Here is a 25613-nt window from a genome sequence, read left to right as displayed (position 1 = left end):
AATCGTTAAATCGCAGGCAATGGCAATCGGCTATATTTGCTCATATCGCTACAGACACTCCCAGTAGCTTTGGCGTGAAGATCCATCTTTCTTTTTATCGTTCACCGAGGAAGAACGTCGGGTAGATCGGGCACACTTGGTAGCCGCAATTGCATCCCCGACGGTTACGAAGCGTGAGAGTAGCGGGCACTTACGGCAATGAGGGGCGTCCTACCAGGTATCCAGTTATCTCATTCCGATTCTCCGCATGAGCTAGATTACATGCTTATCGTCCCCGGTTAGGGGCTCGACGTTTGCAAGAATTTCCCCTGTTAGAACTCAATCGATCAACGGAAGCAGGCCGTATGAGCAAGCAATCTTCGACTGCATCGAACCCCTCTACTAGCTTGATCTTTTCATTTCCATTTTGGAGACATTGATTGTCACCTGGAAGCGGTTTTCACAAGCATGTCAGGTCATTCATGCAAGCCGAATCAGACCAGGACGACTTGTAACTCCATGGGGATCAATTTGCATTACACATTTGCCCAGGTCCGATACCGAAACCCACCTTTGCCAGCAATTTTGCACACCAGTCGGCTGCTGGGCCTGAAAACATAGTTTTTACCGTGCATAGGATAGGGTGCTTTTCGGTAGTCCGGGCGAATCGGGTAAGACTGGAATCTAACGCAAATTCAAATGCTCAATCTACCGACTTGGGGTATCCGCATCTGAGAAAAATCATTTGGCGGAACTTTGTTAGCTCTAAAACCCGTTAATCTGCGGGTCAATAGTATAATCGCGGGGGATTGCACTGTAATTTACTGATTATGAAAGTTGGAATTCTAGCGCGATCATTGTTTAGCTGCATTTTCACAACCGGCATGGGATGGACCTGTATGTAATGCCACTCTTGGGACCATTTCAGTCGCGCCTTGAGCTTAGCTTCGTCATAATCCTATGCTACGGGTCGCTCAGAGCTAGGCTTGCTGTTCTACATCCATTTCACATCCGATTTATGCTTCTATATAGGGATGTGCATGCGAACCAAACGTGGTAGTTGACTCCGAGCTTACGAGGCGTTTGTTCCAGCAGGTTCAATAAGTGAGTCCCGAGTCACAATACTCGTGGCAAGGGGTCGCAGATGATGGCTGCGAAAATACGCAGTAATTCGAGCCCACATAAGCGCGTTTTCGTAAGGTGCACTCGAATGACAAGCAAGATCAACGCTGACGAACACTGCTTGATAACATGTCACATGGCATCGTAGGCAATGACCTTTCATCGAACGCTGGAGAAACAGAGAGTATAATATTGAGTGAACCGACACGCAGGCGAAATGCGCAGTCGCCTCATTGATTTTCCAATTGCGGCATATTGCCGTTCCTGACTCCGGATGGCCCCGTGTTCGGTGTTTCTATTTAGTTAATGATCACGTTATCGTGAGTCGTCACTGCGATGAATGAAATTCAAATTAAATGCAACTTGGGCAACCCCGCAGGCCGGAAGCAAAGTGCTGCGGAATGCCTGAGTGCCGTGCCCGTCCTTTTTACCTGTTTCTTAACTACCCTTCGCACTCGGTTCATCCTTACTTACTGGCTTGCCTTCTTAAATCCTAGACGCCGCGCTAGCAGTCCTGTTGGTGTACTCTCTTGGACATCATGCGAGATGCTCAGCTAGCCTCGGCGAATAAGGAGCGAGTGTCTTCAAATGTTCTCAATCATCCTCGTGCGACCACTGGGGCTTCCGGAAAAGATGCACCTGTCCTTGACATTGCTGACAGACTGATCGCATTACAGAGGAAGAATGCGTCGTGCGTATGCATTCGATCTCATCCAAGTATCTACTAACTTGTACACATGTCAATCATAGAGCGACTAGGCGGGCAGAGAGACCTGCACCTTCTCCTGCTGTGGCGGCCACCGGCAACACAACTCCGATCCTTGTCGCTGGTCCTTCGACCATTTCCCCAGCACCCCCACCCTCATCATCCCCTTTAGGAAATACATATTCTCCGAGGCGCAAAACCCAACAATCCTCCCGTCCCGCACGCAATGTGCCTACCAGCGTAGATGCAGATTTTGATCGTACTTTAGGCAAGACAAAAGCTGCCCCAGTAGCAGGCAAACTCTTCGACCCAGACACAGATCCCGTGCCTACCCGACTAGCGCAACCACACCTACCGCCCTCGTTAGCAGTTCCGCAGCGACATCGCGAACCTGAAATCATGTCTGAGACTTCGTCCGCGGGTCCATCTCGGCTGCGCAACGGAATGCTTCCTGGAGTTGGTGTATCCCAGCCTTCGCACGGTAACGCTGTCCCGGGCATCAATGGCCTTGCTCCCACGAAGCCGAATAGTCGTTCGCCGCAGTTGCGTCATGCGCAGCCGCAACACACACAACAGCAGGGACCATCGCTACTGCAAAGAGGTGCTCCGCCGCCTGGTGCGAAACAGCTGTTTGATCCCTCTCGAGATGATCCTATGCGCTTCTCCGTGTTGTCGCGACAGCAAGCGTCGCTTTCTTCCGTTCCCCCGAACCTTGGTATGACGCCAGCAGACTATGCCTCTGTCTCGTCGACCTCAGACACTCGGTCATTCCCGTCTTCAGCGTTTACCTTATCATCCGTCACCAGTGCCAGCAGCGTAGATTCAGGTTTGAGTGGGACTCCCAAGAAGGATGAGCCCGGCAGCGTGAATCCTTTCGTTGTTGAGCTGAAGCGAGTGTATAGGGAGATTTCCGCACTAGAGAAGAAATTGTTGAGCGAGGATCCACCTGTCAGGTCTGTCGAGGAAGAATATGACATGTCGAGAGTCCAGGGGCACAGCATTGCCACCGAGACCGCAGACGAAACTTGGGTTAGGCTAATCGCGAGTCATAAAGTGTGAGTAACTTGAAATTAGACTCTTCACCCTCAGTGATGACCTGTTGTCTTTACCTCGGATAGACTCGCTGAGGCGCACCATAATTTATTGCTGCTCACTACTAATGCTAACGTCCCCGCTTCGATGCAATCCATCCCTGACAAGTACAACATTCCCACTCGGCTGTGGTCTATCAGTTTCCACCGCCTCATTGTCGCTCTCCGCCGAGCATCTCTCACCTCCCCGCGCGCCCTCGAGCACCTTACATCTTTCATCTATTACGCCTACCACCTTTACACCTCTCTTCTCGAAGAGCGCAATTTGGAGGCCTACAGAGGGAAATGGCTTGAAGCTCTGGGTGATCTTGCAAATTATCGGCTCTTAGTGGCTGTCCATGCGGCGAACATTCCACCTCTTCAGCCTGCTGTTGCGGCTGCCTCATCAGAAAGAGACGAGAGCATGGTCGTGTTACCGATTGACCCCCCAGTCCCAAAGATTGATGACTCGCCGATTCCTTCCGTGGGTGTCCGCGCTGCCGCCGAATGGGGTGACGAGGACGAGTGTGATACATGGAGGCGTACCGCCAGAGAGTGGTACGCGATGGGCCTGAAGGATACGCCCGGTGCGGGTAGATTGCACCATCACATCGGGATGCTCGGTCAGAACGTGAAGGGCGATGAGCTTAGGACAGTGTACCACTTCGTAAAAAGGTGGGTTTCGTTATCTTGTTCAAGGATACGAGGACTGACAAAACGGGGTTTCAGCTTGATTGCTAACCATCCGTTCGATACGGGCCGCGACGCCATGCTTGAGTTCTTCTCGCCTTCGATGCAACAAAACTTATCGTCTCCTACTTCACCCGCTACAGCACTCTTCCTCCACATCATCGGCTTGCTCTTCACGCGAATTGATCTGGACCAAGTTCGTCCCAACCTCGGCCGGTTCATCGAGCGTCTGGAACTCGATGAGTTCGCTGTGGCGGAGCACGAATGGATCACGATGGCTATTCTGGGTGTTGGGAGTATATTTGAGTTCGGGAGACCAGACGCCAAAGTACGCAAAGCGGGTGGTTTAGCCGGTGGAGAGAAGTCCCATCCCCAAAATGGCCAGGTTGCCAGCAATGCAAGTCAGCCATCCTCCCAGGGTGTGGGGAACACCGACCCTTCACCTGGTGCTAATGCGAATGATCCCATATCCGTTACTGTCTCTTCATGGGCGGAGCAGGTAGAGGAGGACAAGGTGGCCGATGCGACGTCGTCTGCTATTGATGCGGATCAGGACCCTTCACATCTCTCTGCACCCATGCAAGCCCTCTCCACGGACCCAGCGGAGGAAGATCCTGCAGAGAAGCAAGCCCAATTCATCCTATCTCTTGCATTCGAGGTTACTTTCACGATTCTTAATTATATTCTTTCTAAAAACCCGTACATGCCTATCAACCCTTCCTTCCAGCAATCTCCAATTCTCAACCCTTACATCACCGTCATCCTTACTTTCCTCTCCACTCTCCTCAAATCCCCTTCCGTAACACAGCTTATGGAGCGTTACGTCCCATGGCAAACTCTGTCCGCCCTCTTCACCGCATCATTCCAACAAATCTCCCGTCCCACGCCCTCGTCCTCCCGTGACGCCGGCAAGTTGTCGGCTGGTCATCTGGTACCTGAAGACTGGTGTCTTCGTGGTATGGAATGGGCTGGTCGAAGAGTTTATGAGCGAGGTTTCTGGAAGAGTAGGTGTCCTATTCCAAGCATTCATGGCGAGATGGACGTCATACGCCCTGGCGAGGCGTCTTCAGACGAGCCTACGACTGCCGAGAGTCAGGATGGGATTGTGGAGGATGAAAGGGAGGACGAAATGGATTGGGAGGCGTCTCCTGCTCCACCTCAGGCATTGTCGGCTGCGCGGTGGAAGCGGGTGCGGACGACCGCTGAAGTCCTACTCAAATTCATCCCTGGGTTGCAATGGGACGATCAAGCCAAGAGCGTTGTTGTACTTGGTGAGCTTGAGGTTAAGATCTCGAAATGGGAAGAGGAGAGGAGAGAGGAAGAGAGGGAGGCGCTCGCGCGCTCGAGGGGATACCGGAACGCGACGTCTTCTCCAGGTGATATGGAAGTTGAAGAGGAGCTCGATAGTGAGGATGTGGAAGATGAGAACGACGAGGATCCAGAGGATTCTGAACAGGTCAAAGACCTCAAGGTATTTCCGTTGGTGTTGTTCACAATCAACAGCAAATCTAATTCATTATTTAGGCCCGACGTCGCTATCTCCGTAGGTTATTGCTACGGTCGTCAGAAAGGCCAGCTCGACCGGCCCCCCAAAAGCGCCAGAGCAAGCCGCCAGCTAGCAGGCCTGCGCTCGAGGCCATTCCCGGGTATACTGTACTCGTCATTGACACCAACATCCTCCTTTCTTCTCTCTCCGTTGTTGCTAGCCTCGTTCAGTCGAACCGTTGGACCGTTGTTATTCCTCTGGCTGGTAAGTGTCACTCCTTCAATTGGTACATCATTGCATTCCTCATTCGGCGTTTTATAGCCGTCACCGAGCTCGATGGTCTTTCCAAGAATAACTCCCCTCTTGGCAATGCTGCTAATGACGCTCTGGCTTATCTCACCAGTGCTGTCCCTGCCAACTCGTCCTCTCTCAAGGTCCAGACATCCAAGGGCAACTATCTCCGAACCCTCTCCGTCCGTGCTGAGAATATCGATTTCCACGACGACTCCAACACGGACAAGACCATGGACGACTTGATTCTGCGTTCCGCGTCATGGCAAGCCGAGCATTTCGTCGACCGCCAGTTATTCCTTCCCGGGCTCCAAGGTAGCATTATGACGCCCACCTCCCGGACTGCAAAGGTTGTGCTTCTAAGCTTTGACCGTAATTGTGAGTCCTCGTTCCTACGCGATCATATCATGGGAATTAAAGAACTATCGTGTGTGTTACCATCAACAGTGCGACTCAAAGCCCGTAGCCGTAGACTGGATGCTGCGGACGAGAAGGAAATGGGTGCTATCCTTGCATTGAATGGCTAATGATAGTTTTTCTGAGAAGCTTGTCACATGGTATCTCTTTTAGCGGCGTTATGTTTCTGCTATTCGGAGATGAATGATCGCTCCGCAGCTGAGTCACCTCTCAAGAAGGGCTTGCTGGATATCCCTTTTTGATCTCATGGCGCCAATTCTAGGCCATTGATCGGTGGAAGCGAGTTGCTCGCCCCTTGTATTCTTCTACAATTCATATTACGACTGTGGCGAATTGCATAACAACCCCGTATTGGCTTTCACGCTCCTTGACCTCTTACGATCCCCTTTTTGCGGTACAAACACGTTAACCAATTATACCACTCCTTTGTCTGTTTCGATTTGATAGTTTTGGTCAAGAATTTTTCATGCTATTCACTGTATCTCTGCATTTGCATCCTTGCTTTCTGTCTTGCTATGTTCTTTTCCCGTCGTCCCATCATACTCCAGTGGGTTATCCTTATTTACTTATGTCAACAATAGCTAGCTTTCTACATCTTGTAGTTGTCTCTCGGATAGTAGTGCAGAATGTGTTCGGTATCGCGATTTCGAAATCATCATCATCATTGCTCCTGACAGCAACCTGAACAGTGCAGTGGATACAATCAAATGCCTCAAGTACCTAATCCTGCCCCTGCCAAAGACCGTACGTTTTTCCAGGAATCGTCTGCCAGAGACGAATCGTGCCATCCTCTGTAAAAATCGTCCAAAGAAATCAGGGCTTGGATCACACCTCCACTGAACATGACTCACCGCTCCCTGAGGCGTATATTTCACCATCAGGGCTATACTCGACACAGTGTATCGGCCCATGGTGGCTCTTGTACACTTCTCTCTCTTCTCCTTCCTGATACCCGTATACCCTCACCCACGGATCGGAGGTACTACCTGCAACGAATCGATCCTTTGACTTTGGATGCAGGCTGGCAGATGATGGGGCATGAGGTAAGGTAAGTTTATGCGTAGGAAACAAGCCTGGGACAAGAGGCATGAATGACACGTTCTTGCCCGAGGTGACGACAAGCGTGTTGTTTGGCGCCGAGAGTTCCATAGATGACACAGGATCATCTAACGTAACAGAATGAATTTCTTGTAGCGCTCGCAAGTCCCACCATCTTTCGTCATTGATGGAAATGGATTAATTTTTGATGCCATCAGATTTTCCTCGAATATATATGATTTGAAAAAAAGTTAAGAATCGTAGCTGTTCATACCTGATGATCTTGTCGTCTCCTGCACTGACGCCGACAGCTCGATCGGCATCCCAAATCACGCTCTTGATCACGGCATCATGTGCATCAACGCTGTTCGGACGTCTCAAAAAGGAGGGTTCTGAATCTGGACGTGTGAGGTCGAACAATCTCACTTTCTTCTCGTGTCCAGCAGTGAGAAGATGCGAAGCAGAAGGAGAGAGGCAGACAGTTCGGACGATGTGATTGTGAGGAAACGAGTGAAGTTGGGAACCAGTATAGGTATCCCACACTTTACTAAAAAATTTTTGCAGCAGTTAAGCAGCAGCAGCATCATCATCATCAAAAACGCCCCCGAGAAGGAAGGGTCAAATGTTGATTGCGTGACAAGGCAGCACGAACAAAAAATACGTACGCAGTGAAATCGGCACTTCCTGTAGCAGCCTTGGAACCGTCAGTGCAGAGCTTAGAGCTCCAGACAGCCCCCTTGTGACCTGTAATGCGGAATAACTCGGTTCAGGGACACACTCCGACTGTTTTCGGATCATACACAAGAGATATTACCAATGAAAGTGCCGACCCAATCGCCAAGCCAGTTACGGAGCATAGGGTTTCCATCTTTACAGCTAGAGATGAGGAGGTATTGGCCTTCATCTTCCAGCATAGGGGAGAAGCTGAGATGAACCACAGGTCTAGTGTGCCCAGAGCAAGTGAGAGGAATGACACGTGCGGCCATGTTCGTTTACAGAGCAGAGAAGATCGTTCGTGAATCTGGACGTCAGGAGAAAATAAAGACAACAAAACAGCAAAGAGCGAGGCCAGAACGTGAAAGTCGTCAATGGATTTCAAAGAGTCTTTTTTTGTAAGCGGTGAAAATCGGGAGGTGCGCGTGTTATTGAGGAGTACGGATTGGAAAGTTTAGACTCCTTTAGAGCAGGGAAGCGCCCGTTAATATGACTCGGATGACAGTCAGTGATGGGCGATGCCACAGCCCGACAACGGAAGCAAACAATTCACATATTTTCCAAATAAGGGAACGCTTCGGCCCACTTCTGTCATCTAGCCGCGGCAGCAGCGGCTCATACGGTGCATTCGAGGCTTATAGCGATACATGAGGGACGAATGGGTATATTCAGGACACCATGAGATACTAGGATACCAAGGAAAAGGACGGATGCAGCTGGATCGATCCGACGCAAAATCCAACTGTGCGTCGGCTGGTCTCACATCAGGATGAGATTCCCGTGGAAACCACGCGTGAATTGCATACGTACTCAGTGCCCGTTCACAGAAAGGTGGTGCAAGATACGAGCCCCGGGCCACATATTAGCTCGATGCTGATGAGTTTTCTTCAAGCAGCATCCATGACCCCGCAGTTCTGATGATGCGATTGTGTCGATCATCTAGCACTCAGCGTGCTCACAGACGAACGATACTGTTTTCTGATCTATAGATGACCCCGCGTGAGAGAGATACCTCGGCAATGATAAAGTTCTCCACTTTGACCCCGTTGCTGGACTGATATGGTATCGAAGTCTGGTCCTTATGAACGGATCCCAAATATCAGGTGAGGGTGAGTAAAAAGGCTTCCTTGCATACAATTATTTAATTCGATCCCAACTTTCGGTCATTATCTCTCCGGAAGGAAATGAAGCTAGGTCCCCCAATCGACCCAGTATTGCCTTTCAACCCATGTTGCTTGTGCAGAGGCGTGAATACGATACATATGGCGGTGGGGAAACGAGTGAAGTCCTGAACCAGAGTCGCGGTAGAAAATAAGTGAAGGCCAAATGCTGATTACGCGACAGGCGCGACAAAAAAGTAAAAACCACATGTTCAGCGAAATCGGCGCTGCCTGCAATGGCCTTGGAACAACCATCGAGTAGCTTAACAGCACCTTTGCGACCTGCATACGGAAATAACTCGTTTAGAAAAACCCTCCGACCATTTTCCGATCATACGTAGGAACGAAGGTCCCGATATACATAATCGCCAGTCCACTCACAAAGCACAAACTTTCTATCTTTGAAGCTGGAGATAAGGTGTCATTCAACAACAGGTGCATTTTCCCAGTGCATGAGGAACGACAGGTGGTCATATATGGCTTGGAGGGCTGAGAAGATCGTTCAACGTGGATGTGGGAACCGAGGGAAAAAAAGGAAAACAGCAAAGCGCGAGCGAGAACATGGAAGTCATCGTCAAATAGATTTCAATCAGCCGAGAGGTACGCGTCGGACATGAAAACGAAGCCTCGAACCAAATTGAATCGGGAATTGCCAATTTTCAAAGGGGGAAAGTAAACGCTATTTTGCCCTTTCTCCGCCTGCCTCTGCCTGCCTCTATCATGCCTATCAGCAAAAAACGCAAGCGTGCGAATAACCTTGGACACTACTCCCAGAAAAAGGTTAGAGAAGTCACACAGTTGTGAACTTGGGGTGAAATACTGTCTCACCTGTTTTCAGAAATTTCGCACCAATGCTCCTATGCAAGAACCACGTGAAATGAGCCCGGATGCCATTCCAAATCATGGGATGCCTTGGATGTAGCGTTCCATTTCGTGGTGGCACCAGGGAAGGTGGTTGCATCAACTTGACCAATGGCTCGGACTACCCCAATGTGGATGGAGTATCATCCGGCAACAAAGTCACTGCATACCCTGGCACAACCATAAATGGTGTTCGGTCCGAGCGCAGTCTACGCCGAGATAAAGCAAAAGAGAGGGAGACCTGTCAGAAACTCCGGGAGAAGCAGAGGAAGACTGCTCTTGATGGGAAGAAACACACAATCTCTGATTTTTTTCCCGACAAAGTCATAGAGGCTAGGTTCTTGCCTAAGAGTGCTATGGCTTCCGGGTTGGTATCCTCGACTTAGGACATTTGCACTGAACCCTGACAAGGGCTGTTTATCCTTTGAATGCGTATTTTATTCATGTATGTTGACCACGAATCTTTTGCCCGCGACCTCCACCCATACGACTACGAAGGGCTAGGTTTCGGAGGGTTGGCAATTGGTGAATCTTGGTTTCGTCACTACTGATCCAGTCGAGGTGTGTTTGCTTTTTGCCTTGTTCCCCAAGCGCTCCGTGGCAGACGATAGCGTACGGCATCTATAACTATTAACATAGAGGCTCTGCCATACGTTCCGCGCGCGTACCATCTCCTCATGCTCTGTGATTCTTGCGCTCCTCTGTGGACGCCCTACGGCTGAGGCACGTCACGCAACTCCAACACGTGTATGCTGATTGTCCAAGTCTATAAGCTGTGCTGTCGAACTGTTCTGTGAGTTGGTGGAACTCACGAGTTAGTTTCTCAATTCCAAGATGCAATCTTGAAGGACGAGTCTCCCGGGCTCATAAATTAATTCGATCATGTTATAGGTGGCTTGGTGTTTTGTACCGTGTACGATAAGTATTGGGACACTGGCAACTGACCTCCTCCGGATCTGGACCGAATGTGGATAAAGCTACTGCGCATTTTATGATAAACTCGTTCTCCTGTGATGCCATGTCGTTGGCCATACAACGGCTTAGCTTTCTTACAGCCAGCTGTCCGCTCGCCCTCGTCACAGGAAGAAGCACTTATTATTGATGAACGCTCCCCGAAGGACTATTCGGATGCACTTTTGACTGGCTCGACTCAGTTCTGCGCATTAATGTGCCTTTGCGAATCTGAAATATCGCATCAGCCATTTTTCAATCAAATCAAAAGTACGAGGATGGTAGGTATTTGCTGCGTCAGCGAGTCCTATTTTCCACTGACAGCGAAAATGTATAGTGATATATCTACAAATGGGCCATCGTCTCCCCGCCCCCGGGAAATGACATGATTTTGGGCCACGCCAGAGCCTCGCTACAAAGCACCCTTCTCCGCAGAGTCAGGGGTCAAGCTAGGCAACGACGATAACAGGTTTTCTGGCATACGTAGAGGCGACGCCGACGAAGTTTCTTCATTCGATCTTCATGACCCCATGGACCCCCGTGGGCCATGTAGGCTAGGCGACGGACTCTCATCTCCAAAAATATGTAAACAGGAGGGCTACGAAAATCAGTGCCGAAGCTAAATCTTAAGAGGTTTTACTTGCCCCCAAAAAGACCTAAGATTTTTGGTCTGCTTATGAGGACTAGACTTCTGTCTCATCTCATATCAGACCAACGGTGGGATGGGAACGTATGGAACTGTATCTTTACCAACATATCCCTCTCGCGTGGAGTCAGCTATGGACAATAGTAGGCACTGCTTTGAGTATATCGAACACTGGACGATTGATCAGCAGAACACATACCCCATATTTATTCACTGCATCAGGCTGGGCAACCGCAGTATGTATTGAGACGAGCACACTGGGAAAGTGGTTTGCGCTATCTTACCAGGCGGATGCTGTGACAAGTTGGATTCTCCAGATCAAAAGTATCAAGCACCTTGGGGACATTTTATTAGCCCGTCCAGAGTTCAATTTTTATTTCCTCACCATGGTCTTGCAAAGGCTATCACCACAATTGAACGTGATGATTTCGCCACTGCGAATCGCCAACCAGCCAGTACTCCAGATGGTCCTAACAGTACAGCCTGCCAGTTTAAAGCGCTCCTCGAAATTTGGCCCGCAACCTATCAGTGTTTGCTTGAGCGAAGTCATATACAAGTATAGTCTCTAGCGTTTAGCGAGTCAGAAACAAAGCAATAATTATCACAGTGACCAATGCCCACCTCCCAAACAACCGCTGTGAATAGGCGCCTAATCCCCCGATTTACTCCTGATAATGCAAGATAGTCTGAAAGCTAGATTGTAACCCCATCATCATCGAATTCCGCATCTTTGCTCTAAATTTATACGAACTATAAGCCCATTTTGGGGGTCAGTTATCTAGAAAACATGTTATCCATTGCTAGCTCCGCCAATTGTGGAAGGCGCGGGAGAATGCAACTCACCGTGTCAAGAATCTCGAGAGGTAATTCCATGAAAGGGGAGCGGTCATGCTTCCAAACTGGGATGTCGCGCCAGGCAATCTCCCGTCTCGTTGACCTCTTGTTGGGAACATCCTTGATATTTGTGGAGCCGACTGATGTTTTGCACTTCTTAAGGGCACGTTCCTCGGCGGCTTCATCTAGGCGGCTTTGGGCGTCGATGCCATTTGTGGGTTTATCTATGATGTCACGACGCTTTCGAACCTTAAGCTTCTTTGTGGTATCCCGAGGAGAGCTTTCCATAGTAGCTGCGTCTTTGCTCGCATGCGCTTGTGGCAGGGGCTCGATCTGAACAAAGGGGTTGCCTCGGCGGCCTGATTTATAATAATTTACCAACTCGGAAACAATTCATTCCTGAAACACAGGCGCTTCTTCGCTGCCAGCCAAATCCCCAGAAAATGCCTGTTCTTTCGCATCCAACACAGCTCCGAATGGAGGGAGATCTAAGAAAAAAGTATTGCACAAGAAAGGGGTCCCTGCCTAGAGGTGTGAGATGCACAGTTGGGATAAGTATATAGGTCACAGTAGTGGAAGACATCGACTGGTAGCGCGCTAAGGGTACCTTATTGTATTCCGAGTTCGTCATCCAACTGACAATGACAGCTGGCTCATACGACATATTAATGGCGAGCCTCGAAATGATACATAAGGGAAGGACGTGTATTACAGGGGGTTGGAGTGGCTTGGGGTACTGAGAATGGCAACCTCTGTTGGAATACAGGCGAATTAACTTCCATATCATGGTTAGCATTCATATTCTTCCCAGGAATCGGAATCGAACCCATCTGCGTGATCTATAGATTTCTGGTACTGTAGCGCCGGTGCTGATAGATTTTCCTCATGTGTTCCGCATGTCCGCGTGGTCCTCCATGAGCCATATAGGCCAGTCGGCGGACTTTTGCCTCTGGGAGCGTGTAGTTAGGGGGGAGACGTATGGCCCAACCATCCCAGTCTCCTGCAGAGTCATGGATCAGACGTTTACGAGGATCACACAACTATATTCACCCCATATCAGTTCAACAGTCGGGAGAATGGATAGAACTGTATATTTACCAGGATTTTTCCCTCGAGTGGAGTCAGCTATTGATAACAATAAGACATTGTGTTGAAGACTGCAGATACTACCTACGCCATATCGATCCACCGCACTCAACTGTGATGGGGATCGAGATAAGTGTTATTGCTGCAAATGAAGGCTAGTCTGGCTTACCAAATCAATTTGTTGACAAGTTGGGCCCCAGAAATCGAGCATGCGAAGCACCTGGAATACTTTAGGGCCCCGCCTCAGAGCTCAACCTTTCCTTCCTTACCTCGGACTTGTACGATGTATCACCACAATTGAAAGTTGGGATCTCACCATTGCGAATTGCAAGCCAGCCAGAACTCCAGATGGTGTTTAAAAAAGTGATGTTTGTCCGTCTTATATGATTTAAGTGATTCTCGAAGATCAGGAGTGTTGGCATGCGCACTCCCATATATAGGCGGTGTAATTTCTAACATCGCAAAATAAGCCGCATCCACCGTGAAAACGAATAATGCTTACTTCCCAAACATCCGCTGTGAACAGGCCCCTAATCTCCCGACATACCCCCGATATTGCGAGATAGTCCGAAAGCTAGGTTATGATTCCATCATTACCAAAATTCGAATCCCCACCTCGAATATACAAACCGAAAGACCATTACCGGGGTCAGTTATCTGGCAAGAAAGTAGAACCATCGTTAAGCCTTGCCAAAAGATCAAAGGAAACTCTGCTTGCCTTGTCGAGAATCTCGACAGGTAACTCCATGAAAGGGGAGCGGCTGTGCGTCCAAACTGGAATGTCACGCCAGACAAGATCTTCGGCGGCTTCATCTGAGTGGCCAATATCGACGCAACGATGCTTTAGAGTTTCCCATATGTCTTGGGGAACGTTTTCCATGAGAGCTGCGTCGCGTGGTTCAAGGCAGGAGTATATGCGTTGTGCATGCGACCCCCGCTCGAGCTATTAATCTAACATATAAATAATCGTTCATGTTTGATCCTGGCTTCTTCATTGTATATCAGAAGTTATCCGCTGCGAACTCAGAACCCTCACCCAACCTCGCCCAAAACCTCCTGTCGCCGGCCTCAACAACAAACTCCAACAGGATATCGCCCTGACAAATCGTAGCCGAAAGCGGTGGAACCTCCACGAAGAAGGGAAACTGCCGGACAACTGGCCGTGGCCCGTGGGTATACCGGACCCCCCATAGCCGGGGCCAGGTGGCGGACTGGCACTGACCATGTATCGCGAAAGCTACTGGGGCTCCACCAAAAAAAGAAACCTCATTTCTAAATGTTACATTGGCAATAACCGCTCCTCCTATCGCTGGTTGCATTGCATTTGTAGAATTTTTTCTGTGACCTGACTCACTGAGTTGGTTCCGCAGCGTCGTGTTACCCTGGCGAGGCCTGTACACCACATTACCGTCCTAACATCTGTGCTGCCCTCCCTTTGGGTACGCACTTCCATTGGCGTTGGCGTATTGCAGTCACGGTTTTGTTCAATCACTTTCTAATCTCAATATTTGATTGCAGTGCACTCGCTTTGATAATCGCCCATGTTTGATGGCTTCTGCCTTTAATCGCGGATGTTGGTCTACCGGTGGTTGGATGCATGTTACGTTTGCTTCGGCCTGGGTTTTCGCTACACTATTGACTGCCCTGTCCCCCTTTCACGCCCCTCCTCCCAAGTTTTGTTTGTTCCTGCGATCCAATATCCATCGTGTCACCAAAACCTCCCTCAACTCTATGCCTTTATTCGGCCGCCAGCCAAAACTCCGGATCAACCTTGGCATGCAAGGCAAAGCATAGTTAGCAAGATTTCTTTTGCACTCAAACTCGAAGTGAGAAATTCTGGTATGGATTGCATAGGATCTGCATAATTACACGCCGGTGCCGCCAAAGGGAACGTATGGTATATGTACATAATGCAAATGTTATTTCTTGAGCTCGAACTCTGCCCAAAACATATTCACGCCGAGTTTTCCACAAGAAAGGAACTAAACGTACAGATGGGATACAGATGTGGTGAAACTGATTGTAGACACAAGATATAAGCAAGAAACAAGATACACGGGGACCAAGAAAGTTTGCTAATGGAAACAGTGCGACATGCGATACGCAATTTCTCGTCAAGCCTCAGCATCCTCGGGTGGATCCTGGTTTTTGTTCATCTAATTCCTCGTGTGGGTGAGGCTCTCCTATGTTCCGAAGATAAGCGAAGACGTACGGAATTTTCAATCCTCGCAATAGCCCTTTCATTGAGTTTCTTGACATGTTGCTCATGTTCCCAAACGCCGCCATGGGCCATGAAGGCAAACCTCCGCACAGTAGGCTCAAGGAAGACGTAGCAGTCCTTGTTGTTCCTGAAGTAATGATTGGCTTTGTGAGAGGAAACGGCAATGGAGCTCGGAGTCTCGACGCACCCGATGGGATCGTTCCAGTTATAAGATCGCTTGTGGTGAAGCGCTTTCTGAAGAAGATATTCATCAGCAGAGAATAGTTAGATACGGAAATACCACCCACCAATGCAGGAACGAGCTTATTGCTAATCTATGAGATGAATGAATTCACCTACAAACGCATACCATGCATGAAAAGGAACGTACCTTGTACTTTCTTAGAGCCGCCGACTATGGGATCGCCGTGAGGGGAACGTATAACCTGATCACCCCCCGAGGAATAACACTAGCACTGGAAGCTCACCATGACGATTGTATATGGGGTGTGCTTGATCAAATGATGCTTTTCTCCATCTTCCCACTCAACCAGCTGAAGCTGATTCGATAGCTGGAATCTTAGCGTAAGCTTTAGCATTGTTCATGGTGTGCCATGGCATACCAGGTCTTTATGATGACAACTGCTGTTGAAGAACCCCATTGGCCTTCGGATCCGCCTGCTGGCAAGCCAGCCTGCACTCCACAAGTGGGGAACGTCCTCATTAATATCCAAATCCAACCTTCGTCCATACAGTTTCTGACGGTGCGATGACGTAAGCAATAGCATAGGTGGAATCCAACAAGCGCCTTACTTTCCAAACTTCCGGGGTGAAGAGACTTCGTATTTGCCTATTTACTCCGGACAGCGCGAGATAGTCCGTGATCTGTGAGAAGGGCCAGGTCAGTTCCGAAACTCACACCACAGATCTCTGGATTTGCGCACCTCGAGGCCATTTTCCCTACTCGTAATCTGTATAGAAAGAGATGGGGCTCCGACTAGTACTATTGAAGCCTGGGTTGAAGGAGGATATCTCACTTTATCGAGTATTTCGACAGGTAGGCTGAGAAAAGGAGAACGATCGTGGTGCCATTCAGGGATATCGCACCACGCCACTTCACCTTTGGCAAGTTTCTTACGAGGGCTGCTCGGAGAAGTATCGGTGGGCTGAGCCTTCCTGCGCTTTCTGGGAGATGGAGTCCTAGGGGTAACAACAACTTCTTCATCGGAATCGGCATATTCCCCGTCCTCTTCCTCAACCGTGCGTCGCTTGCGGCCTTTTTTTGTAGGGGTTTGAGGGTTCTCCAGTAGGGACATCTCCTCGATGCCTAGGTGTGTCTGGACAGGATGGAGGCTGTTGACGGTGTCCGTCCAGTTTTCGGGTGCAAAATGAACAATATAACAAACCCGTTTTCAATTCAAGGTCACCCGACCCGACGCTTTCCTAATTTGGTGACAGGAAGACTATTCTGGGTTATTTCCAAAGCGGATTACATAAGTAATATTCCACAGAGAACAATTCAGGCACAGGCTGTTTGACCAAGTCGGGCCCCGCCATGAACCATATAGCAAGGAAAGACTGACGCAATTGCACTTGCGACACGTCGCAAGATGGTGGACCAGGCAATGCGTGCATCTCACCTAAGTTGCTTACCCTGTCGTTCTAAACGCATGGAAACTTAAGGGGGACCTCAAACCTGATTACGAGCAAAGCCGAGAGATAGACCCAGACTCGAACAAGTGCACCCATTCATGCACAATGGCGTGACGCCGAGGCTAGGCAGGCTTTTAAAATGTACAAGGACTATGGCGCGTTAAACTTCACCAATAAATACATTTAGAATGATTCTCAAAACGATAAAGGGAATTCTCTCGAACAAGAGATTTGAGGGAGTGGGAGTGAAAAAAAAAAGCTCTCTTTGTACGCGAATACGCCAGCAGCGACTACACCGTATAACAGAGAGAACGAGGGTTTGAACCCCCAAAGATATTAGAATAATTACAATGTCCATCTCTGTCAATAATCATGTTATTAACAGTCGGATGACGGATATTCTCCAACAAAGGCTACTAGGACGAATAGACGAATAAATTCGCTTCACTTGCAGCTAAGGTAAGACATACAAGCCGACCTCGAGCTCTATACTGTAGACTGCCCAGCTACTAGCCTCTTCGCGGCACGGCCACCACGTCGTTAGTAGTAAGAATACCGCCAAGCGTGGCCACCCGTTGCGCGACCCTCAATAGCGCTCTTCATCGCATTTACCAGTCATTCCAGCTCTGAAGGGTGCTTTAATAGTTTTTGACTCATAAAAACGAAATAGACAAATAGACAAATATATTCGGCCAACTCCGCTACGAAATTCCGACAGTTGCCTTTCCCATCACGTGTGTCGAAGTTTTTAATTTCGGAGTTGGCGTTTACTTAACCGGGCCTTCGTCTGGTTTTGTGATCCCCTGTACATACTCTAGCCCCCTACGTCATGTCATATCCAGCGTGAGAATTGCGGAGCTGGCTTCGGAGCTCTCCTGAAGCCCAGAATCTGAGCCCTCGACAATATGGCTGCTCCCGTCGTCCAGGTCGCCCCTCAGGATGGAATAGATGCCCCCATACCCTTATTAGCACCTGAGATCCAAGCAGAGGCGAGCGGGCCAGCTCTGTCACGTGGAGACGTTTGGTTGTGCGTTACTGCTCGTACTCGAGGAAGGCTGCAGCAAACAAACTTACGTCTCAAAGCGTCACTCCTTTGCCAAAGGTCCAGGTATTCCTTCTGGCCTTTGCGTCGCTGTCTGATCCTGTAATCGTCACTTTTGTGTATCCTTTTATCAATGAAGTTGAGATCTTCCATATCCGCCATGGTTTGGGGTCTTGATACTGGATTGCATTTCACATAGAGAATCGGTGATATATCAAATTCTCCTGAACAACTAGCTCGTTGGTCTGGTCTCATCTTTGGATGCTATGCTTTGGCACAGTTCCTTTTCGGTATGTCGACCTCATGGTTCTAACTATGAATTATTCATGGCGAGGGATAGTGTATGTATGGGGAGCATTGTCCGATAGGGTTGGTCGCAGGCCTATTATTATGGCATGCCTCACGATATGTACTGTTTCAACTGTCGTGTTCGGGGTTGTCGAGAAGTATTGGCAAATGTTGCTCTCAAGGACGATATCTGGTATAAGTTATGGCGACGTCCCGTGAGTCTTCTCGTTTCTCCTCAATTCTGCTGCTGATAAAACGACCTCCCAGAGTCATCCGAAGGTGATAGAATTTGTGTGATTCAAGTGCACGCATGCTGAACCCTTTGACTTCGCCAGTGCCATGGGCGACGTCACCGATTCTACTAATCAAGCAAGGGCCTTTTCATTCATCCCTTTGTGTTGGACGATTGGCTCTACCATTGCGTGAGTCGCAAAATCATGAAGTTAGTTACCGGCACAATGGAGCCATAGCCCTTTGATAGGGGGCTTCCTGAGCCATCCGGAAAGGCGTTTCCCAGATCGTTTCAAAAATTCGCAATATTTCCTTGACCATCCTTATGCGCTCCCATGTTTCGTGGCCGCTATTGTTCCCGCAATTTCCTTCATTTTCATCACATTGTTCTTTCGAGAAGTGAGTGCAATAAGCTTCTCGTGATATGATGAAAGTGGACTGACTTCAATAGACGCTTCCGAGCCATCCTTTAACGAATACCCTTAAACATGAGGAGGAGAGCCGTCTGCTTTCACCCCAAGCCTTATCTATGGCTGGGGTGAATTATGGAAGCACCGGAGTGACCAGGCTATCGATACGGCCTCTATCCCAGTCCGAGGAACAAAGAGCCGCGGCATCTACTACACCTCCTTCCCAACCTGAGGACCATACGTCCGTTAGGCAGATTCTCAAAGATCCTATCGTGCGCGGCGTGGTATTATCCTATGGTTTATTGGCGATGATCTCCACTTCGAACGATTACATATTCGCACTCTGGATGTATATCGCAGTCGATCACGGGGGAATAAGTCTTACGGTGAGAGTGTACTTGTTCTTCCGGAGTTTATGTTGTGTGCTAAAAACAGTACCGCTGTTTAGCCTGCTCAAATTGCAACCGCTCTTAGCATAGGCTCAATCATGGGCACGCTCATGCTCGCTTTTGTGTTCCCACCTCTTCATAAAAAAGTGGGCACATTGAAGATATATCGTGTCGCCATGGTGTTCGATTTTATCTTCATTCTTTTGTATCCTGCCGTTCACGCCATCGCCGCCGCTACAGTCGAAACGAGACACCATGAACATACCGGGTCATTTCGCCACTTTCCGGACCCTGCACACGATGCAGGCTTCGGAGGGGAGTCAGGGGAGTCATGGCATGATGTTCCTTTCTGGCTAAAATTTGGAGTGGCCGTAATGCTTATTGTGAAAGCAATTGCTAGTCTTACCTGGGGGCGAGTGACTTCTTGCAAGCGGCACGCCGCGCATGCCATTGATATCCCTTGACCACAGATCCAATGCAATTCTCGTAACCGCTGCAGCGCCCTCTGCACACTGTTTGGGCAAAGTTAACAGTCTTGCTCTGATGACCGCAAGCGCAGCCCGAACAATAGGTCCGCCAATGTATGCGTACGTGCAATTATAAGTTCCCTGTTTTTTTTTTTTTGGCGCACATGCTCAAAGGGCCCCTTCTTCCAACATAGTTCGATATTTGCGCTTTCTATGAACCGACACGTTCTCGGAGGGACTTGGCTTATCTGGATTTTTATGGGTGCCATGGCCTTAGCATCTCTGGCGGTCAGTTTCGTGGTTCAGGAAGGTAATCGACCGTGGAGGCATCTAAACCCCGGTGATCGGACACCGTTACACCGTTCGGAGTAGTGCGTTTCCTATGTGCCTCTTTGTTGTATGCGTATCCCCTCGCCATAGATGCCTCGTCCTTGCCGCTAAGTGCCTGCGCATGACTTCACTGCACGCAAACTATCATGCACCAAGGCTCCCCTTTTTCGACGATTAAGGCCGCCAGTGATCAACTTCTTTGACGTTAAGAGCTGTAAGAGGCCATCGGACACAAAGTCAGTCCGTGAAGACAAACTGAACGTTGAAGCACTCACGTCCTTTGCCTATAAAAGCTGCAGGCTCCGTCTCAATCACCTCCATTCGAATCTTCCATCTCATGCCTAGTCGTCTCCTCCAACTTGGACTGCAACTCCGCCAATTTTTTCAGTTGCCAATCTTTTTCCATTCCCCCACTCGTTCGTTTTCATGATGGTGAGGATCGGTCGAAACAAACCAGGGACATTCGTTCCGTTCCGATCTCCATGATGATGACGATCGTCTCCCGAGAATTTCCCCCCGTATAAGCGGAAAGAGGATGGTTGAATCTCCGTCAACTTTGTGCTCTGCTCGCCTTTCTCGCTTTCCTCCCACGTCGAAGGAACGCTAACAAAATCAGCAAGCCCCACACTGGTTCAGAATCCCTCCCCGCCGAAATTTAGAGAACAGGCCGTTCAGTCCCGAGACTACATCCGTCAACTTCGAAATTCTGATAGATCTTGAGTTCAAAGAAAGCATCTTGAATGCCTTGACCCCTTCTCCTCCCTTCTGATCTTGTGTCATCGCCACTCTAGCTTTTCTCGAAAATCCCGAAAAATGGTGGGACCTTGCCATGTTAGACATGGTAATCGCCAACTGCACCATCCTTAAGGAGGTTTAGCCGGAGAAATGGCATGCGAGTTGATCGGAGGTCACTCCAGGAGGGTCATGTAAGGTTCGAGAAGGACATCGGGGTGATCCTGCGCAATCATTTCTATGGATCGTAGGGGGTGCTTTGATATTGAACCCCTCCAGGAAAGAACTCAAGTCTCTGAAGCTTGGGGCACGATCTGATGCCCTCGATCTGATGCCCTCGATCAGTTGCTTGGATGATGTTAAGATGTTGATGCTCCTCCCTGTTTAGGGTTCCTCCCGATGTCCAGCTGTAATACAAATTGATCGGACATATCCTCCAACTGAGCGATGCGGCCGGGGGTGTTAGGAGAAGCTTATAAACGTTGTAATATCGGTGCACGCAGCCACCATGCAGCGATAGTGGCATCATCATATGCATCCGTTACATTGCAGAGACGCCGATTGGTGACGTTCAACACTTTGAGAGTTGGCCGGTCGAGCACAGTTTCGCAGATGAGCCTCTGGAGCTCAACTGGGAGAGTGGGGGTGTATGCATTTGAGTTCTGATTGAGTGGGGATATCGAGACAAGTGGCTATATATGGGACTGATCCCGTTGACTCGCGAAGAAGCAATTGTGACATTCACTGCTAACAATGAGACCAAATTAGAAAGAGGGAAGCTTGTCGTGGCTAACCAACTGAAAAAGTTCGTGCTTTATGTTCACCTGAGGCCGGGGGGTAATAGGCGGCAGAGGCAATATATACAACGTTGATGACCAAAATGTATCGGGCTAAGCGGGTTGAACACAAGTTCCTGACGTCCCAAGAGCAAGTGCGTAGGGGAAGAGACCGTGGATCACTAATCTCACGAAGGGACTCCAAAGCAAATGTCACTATACGCTTCGGCGCTGAAATCAGAACATAAAGAGAAATCAAAATCAAGCGGCAAGACAATAGACCAATATTCTGGCGCTTGCTTCATGGCTGTTTTCCCTGAGATTGGGAGGTGATCGATGTTGGATCAAGAGATACACACCGAAAGAGGTTAGTCATTGTTGCTCGAAGCTGCATCTTGTCCGTACGATCTGTCCCTAGTTTCTACAACAAAGTTACCATATGCATTCAAGTTATCGGAATAATTCGGTTGATGCGGCATGCATACACGTTCAGCGTGTAAAGTGACTTTCATCGCAGCCGAAGATCTTCCTAGCACAATACTTAACCCCATATCATTTCAAAGGTTCTCCAACAATTAGCGCGACGGAGCCGGTGGGCAACCTTTGGAAACAAAGCTCGAAAATAGTTTTTGCATCCGCTTTGGCACCACAAACACATCAATTCGCTGCAGAGAAAGGAAGGATTTAGGTGCAGTGGTATCAGCAAATGAGAGCCGTGGTCTGAATGTTTGGAAATCATCTTTTCTTCGAACGGCTGCTAGCATCTCGGTACCGAAATTGAATTGGATTTCAGATCGGGTGTGTTAGCTCAACCTGAGTTTTGGTCGTTACTTGCTGACTCAAACCACCTCTCTCTCACCACTTTTTTGCAATGTCGAGCAAATTTAAAAGTACCAACATCCCAAAGCAACTTAAGGCCATTAAATCCGCCCTCGAGGCGACCAAGCGCCCTTTCTTCTGCACTGGTAACATCCCATTGGATGAGAACGTGCCCATCACTATATTGCTTTCCGAAACTTCTGGGGGAACATCACCCAAATTTACTCCCGTCTCCTTCCCGCTGAAGAATGAAAGCGAAATCGTGCCACTCATTAATGCATCTAGTCAGGCCTCGTTTGGGAGGGGAAAGGAAGACGTGTTTGATCCTTCGTACCGTCGCGCCCTCGTGCTGCAAAAGGAGAACTTTGGGGTTTTTCCTGCAGGGGGCCTGGACCCCTACGGTATAGGTATTATTACTTCCATATCCAAGTTCCTGCTTCCTTCGAATCCGCACTCGCCCGCCGGACAGATGAGCGATGATGTAAGCAACCTTTCAGGGCCGAAGGAGTGCAGTGTCAGAACTGTGCGAATCTTCGCCGATGGTAGCTGTAGGCAACCGAACGTTGCCCGCTAGTGGTAAAGGCATCCTACACACGACCGAGCTTTAGCGAGGGATAAACCCCACCGATCTCGAGGCCGAGGCTACTTAGGCGAGTGAGCCGGGATTTCGGCTTCAATGACTCGAGGAGGAGTGTTGCGCCTCGTTCTCGACGCGGTCCCGATACTTCAGAAGGTCAGAGGTCTTACGGGGGACAGAGGTAAGCTTAGGGGTGAATTCTAGTTGATTTCGAACTACTGTACAAGCATTAGTTACAAGCTGTATATAAGCGCCAGGGAACTGAATAGGGAATAAGTCGCCAGATCTTGCGGAGATTGTGGCATGCGCTGGAAGCAGACACGGGAAGGGTCCAGATCATTACTTGTTTGGACAAACTTAACGTTTATTCTACTGGTGACTTCTTTAAGGGACATATCGACACCCCTCGCTCCTCAGACATGTTCGGGACACTGCTAATTAATTTGCCTGCCCGACACGAGGGAGGTCAGCTTGTGGTCAGAGCGCCAGGAACGGAAAGTAGCAACAACAGCCTGGGCCGCGAGGAGTACACTACACAATGGGGAAGCGGTGCAAATCTCGAGTGGATAGCCTTCTTTTCTGATTGTGAGCATGAAGTTTTGCCAGTCACAAGCGGCCATCGGTGAGCGTATCCAATAACCGTTTTCGCAATCCATTCTAATATTTGACAGAGTGACACTCTCGTACACGCTGTCGTTTGACAGCACTGGTAGCGACAATACATCATTTGGCACCGAGATCTTGGCTCAATCGGGTTCCAATCACAATCTCAGTCTGCTATATCACGCACTCACTGCTCCTGGTGTTTTCACCAACATCGAACATCCTCGTCTGTGCTTCTATCTGGAACATCAATATGTGAGTCATTATCTACGCGATCGTCTCAACATTCTCGATGGCTCATGAGTATACCCATCTAGCCCATGGACGGGGCATTGAAGACGGCGGATTCAGTCAGTCACAAGGTAGGGACAATGCAGCCTCCACGGTGCAGTACCTGCATTCATACTCCATCTTTCTTTCAGCTCAAAGGTCGTGATGTCGTTCTTTATCACATGTTAATTCAAACGGGCGTCAGTGTCACCTTTCACCACGTTCTCTTCGCCCAGCACCGCTCCAAGCATCAAACTCGTGCAATACTCCCTCGATCTGCCAAGCTCCAAACATGGGATGAGATGGAAGGCGGCGTAAATACATTGATCCGTACACACAAAGGCCGGAGCCCCGGGAGGCTAGGGATCATCGAAGTGAATGGGGATCCTAAAAAGTTCGTTAAGGTGGATTTTGTCGCATACGGTAATGAGGCCTTGTTCGAGACGGAGTATGGCACTGTATGCATGGTGACAACCGTGCAGGGATTTGATGTTGACGAGCCTTGGGGAGGCCTCGATTCTGAATATTAAAACGAGTAATCTGGTTGTGATCTGTATTTTCCTTATCAAGGCGTTCACAAGCTTGAAGCACTTGTAAATGCGAATGGCGAGACACAGTGGTAGCAACCCTTGTCATTTGTTGCATGATCAATGTTAATTCTAAACTTGTGTGCTACATTTGGCGCATTTGACGGCTGGTGGCAACGGAACTCCGAAAACAATTTGGGATTTACTCAAGCACCTCGTCAGTTAAAAATTAGGTATTCATTATGCAATCTTAGGTCTATATACCCGACCATTTGACTAACTAGAAAGGTTGCGAATGACCTTGCTTGCGGATTACATGAGTACTGCTAGGCTCACAAGCAAGGTAACTGTAAGCCTCACGAGGATGACTCGAGCGGGCTAAGTTTAATACCCTACAAGGCCTGCATGTCACGACCCGGTGTTCCCCGGGGCCAGACGACCTCCTCCCTGACCTTCTCCCATGCCCGAACACTCCCCGCACACTCCGCTTGCTGCCCGTAGAGGTGGAAGTCACGATAATATACTTTGCTCTTTATATATGTAATATAACTACATATCCTAAGGAAGTGATGAGATGACTTGGTCCGACTTGATTTTTGACTTGGATGTATGGGACATTAGACTGTTTCAGGTACATCAGCAAAAGTCTGTTATGCTCCGGAGCATCAAGAGTGGCTGGAGCATGTGGGAGACAAAACAGCAGATTGGGCACTCCTGGAGCCAATAGTGTTCTCCTGGGAGGGGGTTCAGGAGCAGCTGGGAGTGGTGAGGAGTATGTAATGTGCCAGGAGCAGTGGGAGGAAAATTTTGGTCTCTAAAAAGTTGAAAAAAAAATTTAGGGAAAAATCGAAAAAAAATTCAGGAACTATAGTGCCTTTAAAGTGCTTTCAGGACATATAATTATTTGCAAAATTGAGGAAGAAATGATGGAGAAAAATGGAAAATACTTTCGGAGACCCGAGAAATAATGAGAACTGAATTGATGGGAAAGTCTGAAAATTGAATAGGAAAGTGAGGGGAAGCCTTGTAAGCATTGTTATTTTCTGCTGTTCCAATTTTTCCTGATTGTTCTTAGTCTCACTCCCAGCTGCTCCTGGACCCTCCCAGGAGCTTTCAGGAGCTTCCAGGAGTATTGAGGAGCAGCTGGGAATGAGACCAAGAAGAATTGGGAAAAATCAGAACAGCAGAAAATAACAATGCTACAAGGCTTCCCCTCACTTTCCTATTCAATTTTCAGACTTTCCCATC

General features: G+C 48.9%; 8 protein-coding genes across 8 annotated transcripts; 4 read left to right on the top strand and 4 right to left on the bottom strand.

Moving 5' to 3' along the window:
* Positions 1–1640: 1640 nt before the first annotated feature.
* Positions 1641–5871, top strand: EI90DRAFT_3127987 (uncharacterized protein; the record flags this gene model as incomplete). The annotated part of the gene is made up of 7 exons (XM_039064055.1): positions 1641–1792; positions 1852–2862; positions 2926–3552; positions 3607–5038; positions 5092–5317; positions 5375–5722; positions 5792–5871. 7 exons carry the CDS (start codon positions 1641–1643, stop codon positions 5869–5871), a joined length of 3876 nt encoding a protein of 1291 aa, XP_038912894.1.
* Positions 5872–6297: 426 nt separating this feature from the next.
* Positions 6298–8160, bottom strand: EI90DRAFT_3070752 (putative Serine/threonine kinase receptor associated protein). Its single transcript, XM_039061249.1, has 5 exons — positions 7614–8160; positions 7465–7543; positions 7074–7346; positions 6613–6974; positions 6298–6552 (listed from the first exon to the last, which is right to left on the bottom strand). Exons 1-5 carry the CDS (start codon positions 7783–7785, stop codon positions 6482–6484), a joined length of 957 nt encoding a protein of 318 aa, XP_038912893.1. The 5' UTR covers positions 7786–8160; the 3' UTR covers positions 6298–6481.
* Positions 8161–11504: 3344 nt separating this feature from the next.
* EI90DRAFT_3018681 (uncharacterized protein) lies at positions 11505–12253 on the bottom strand (the record flags this gene model as incomplete). Its single annotated transcript, XM_039057247.1, has 4 exons — positions 11505–11696; positions 11753–11824; positions 11883–11909; positions 11975–12253. 4 exons carry the CDS (start codon positions 12251–12253, stop codon positions 11505–11507), a joined length of 570 nt encoding a protein of 189 aa, XP_038912892.1.
* Positions 12254–12340: 87 nt separating this feature from the next.
* On the bottom strand, positions 12341–14200 carry EI90DRAFT_1947422 (uncharacterized protein). The gene is made up of 9 exons (XM_039052363.1): positions 14088–14200; positions 13770–14040; positions 13682–13708; positions 13554–13625; positions 13321–13503; positions 13221–13271; positions 13140–13163; positions 13064–13090; positions 12341–13005 (listed from the first exon to the last, which is right to left on the bottom strand). Exons 2-9 carry the CDS (start codon positions 13929–13931, stop codon positions 12805–12807), a joined length of 747 nt encoding a protein of 248 aa, XP_038912891.1. The 5' UTR covers positions 13932–14040; positions 14088–14200; the 3' UTR covers positions 12341–12804.
* Positions 14201–14372: 172 nt separating this feature from the next.
* EI90DRAFT_3070739 (uncharacterized protein) lies at positions 14373–14845 on the top strand (the record flags this gene model as incomplete). Its single annotated transcript, XM_039061248.1, has 1 exon — positions 14373–14845. The coding sequence occupies exon 1, from the start codon at positions 14600–14602 to the stop codon at positions 14843–14845; it is 246 nt and encodes an 81-aa protein (XP_038912890.1). The 5' UTR covers positions 14373–14599.
* A 195-nt stretch (positions 14846–15040) lies between these two features.
* On the bottom strand, positions 15041–16657 carry EI90DRAFT_1947843 (uncharacterized protein). Its single transcript, XM_039052364.1, has 9 exons — positions 16196–16657; positions 16065–16136; positions 15875–16009; positions 15740–15823; positions 15643–15666; positions 15560–15586; positions 15460–15506; positions 15264–15399; positions 15041–15207 (listed from the first exon to the last, which is right to left on the bottom strand). Exons 1-9 carry the CDS (start codon positions 16565–16567, stop codon positions 15166–15168), a joined length of 939 nt encoding a protein of 312 aa, XP_038912889.1. The 5' UTR covers positions 16568–16657; the 3' UTR covers positions 15041–15165.
* A 993-nt stretch (positions 16658–17650) lies between these two features.
* Positions 17651–20429, top strand: EI90DRAFT_2999395 (major facilitator superfamily domain-containing protein). Its single transcript, XM_039056289.1, has 11 exons — positions 17651–17931; positions 17988–18084; positions 18146–18236; positions 18287–18449; positions 18502–18513; positions 18570–18656; positions 18705–18864; positions 18917–19261; positions 19324–19676; positions 19735–19851; positions 19926–20429. Exons 1-11 carry the CDS (start codon positions 17810–17812, stop codon positions 20101–20103), a joined length of 1725 nt encoding a protein of 574 aa, XP_038912888.1. The 5' UTR covers positions 17651–17809; the 3' UTR covers positions 20104–20429.
* A 2011-nt stretch (positions 20430–22440) lies between these two features.
* On the top strand, positions 22441–24483 carry EI90DRAFT_3070717 (uncharacterized protein; the record flags this gene model as incomplete). The annotated part of the gene is made up of 6 exons (XM_039061247.1): positions 22441–22869; positions 23250–23587; positions 23637–23823; positions 23886–23930; positions 23991–24368; positions 24402–24483. 5 exons carry the CDS (start codon positions 22441–22443, stop codon positions 24366–24368), a joined length of 1377 nt encoding a protein of 458 aa, XP_038912887.1. The 3' UTR covers positions 24402–24483.
* Between the last annotated feature and the right edge of the window lie 1130 nt (positions 24484–25613).

Source organism: Cantharellus anzutake (genome assembly GCF_015039405.1).
Source record: "Cantharellus anzutake strain C23 chromosome Unknown EI90scaffold_46, whole genome shotgun sequence".
Lineage (NCBI taxonomy): Eukaryota > Fungi > Basidiomycota > Agaricomycetes > Cantharellales > Hydnaceae > Cantharellus > Cantharellus anzutake.
This window is presented reverse-complemented; position numbering and strand designations above follow the sequence as displayed.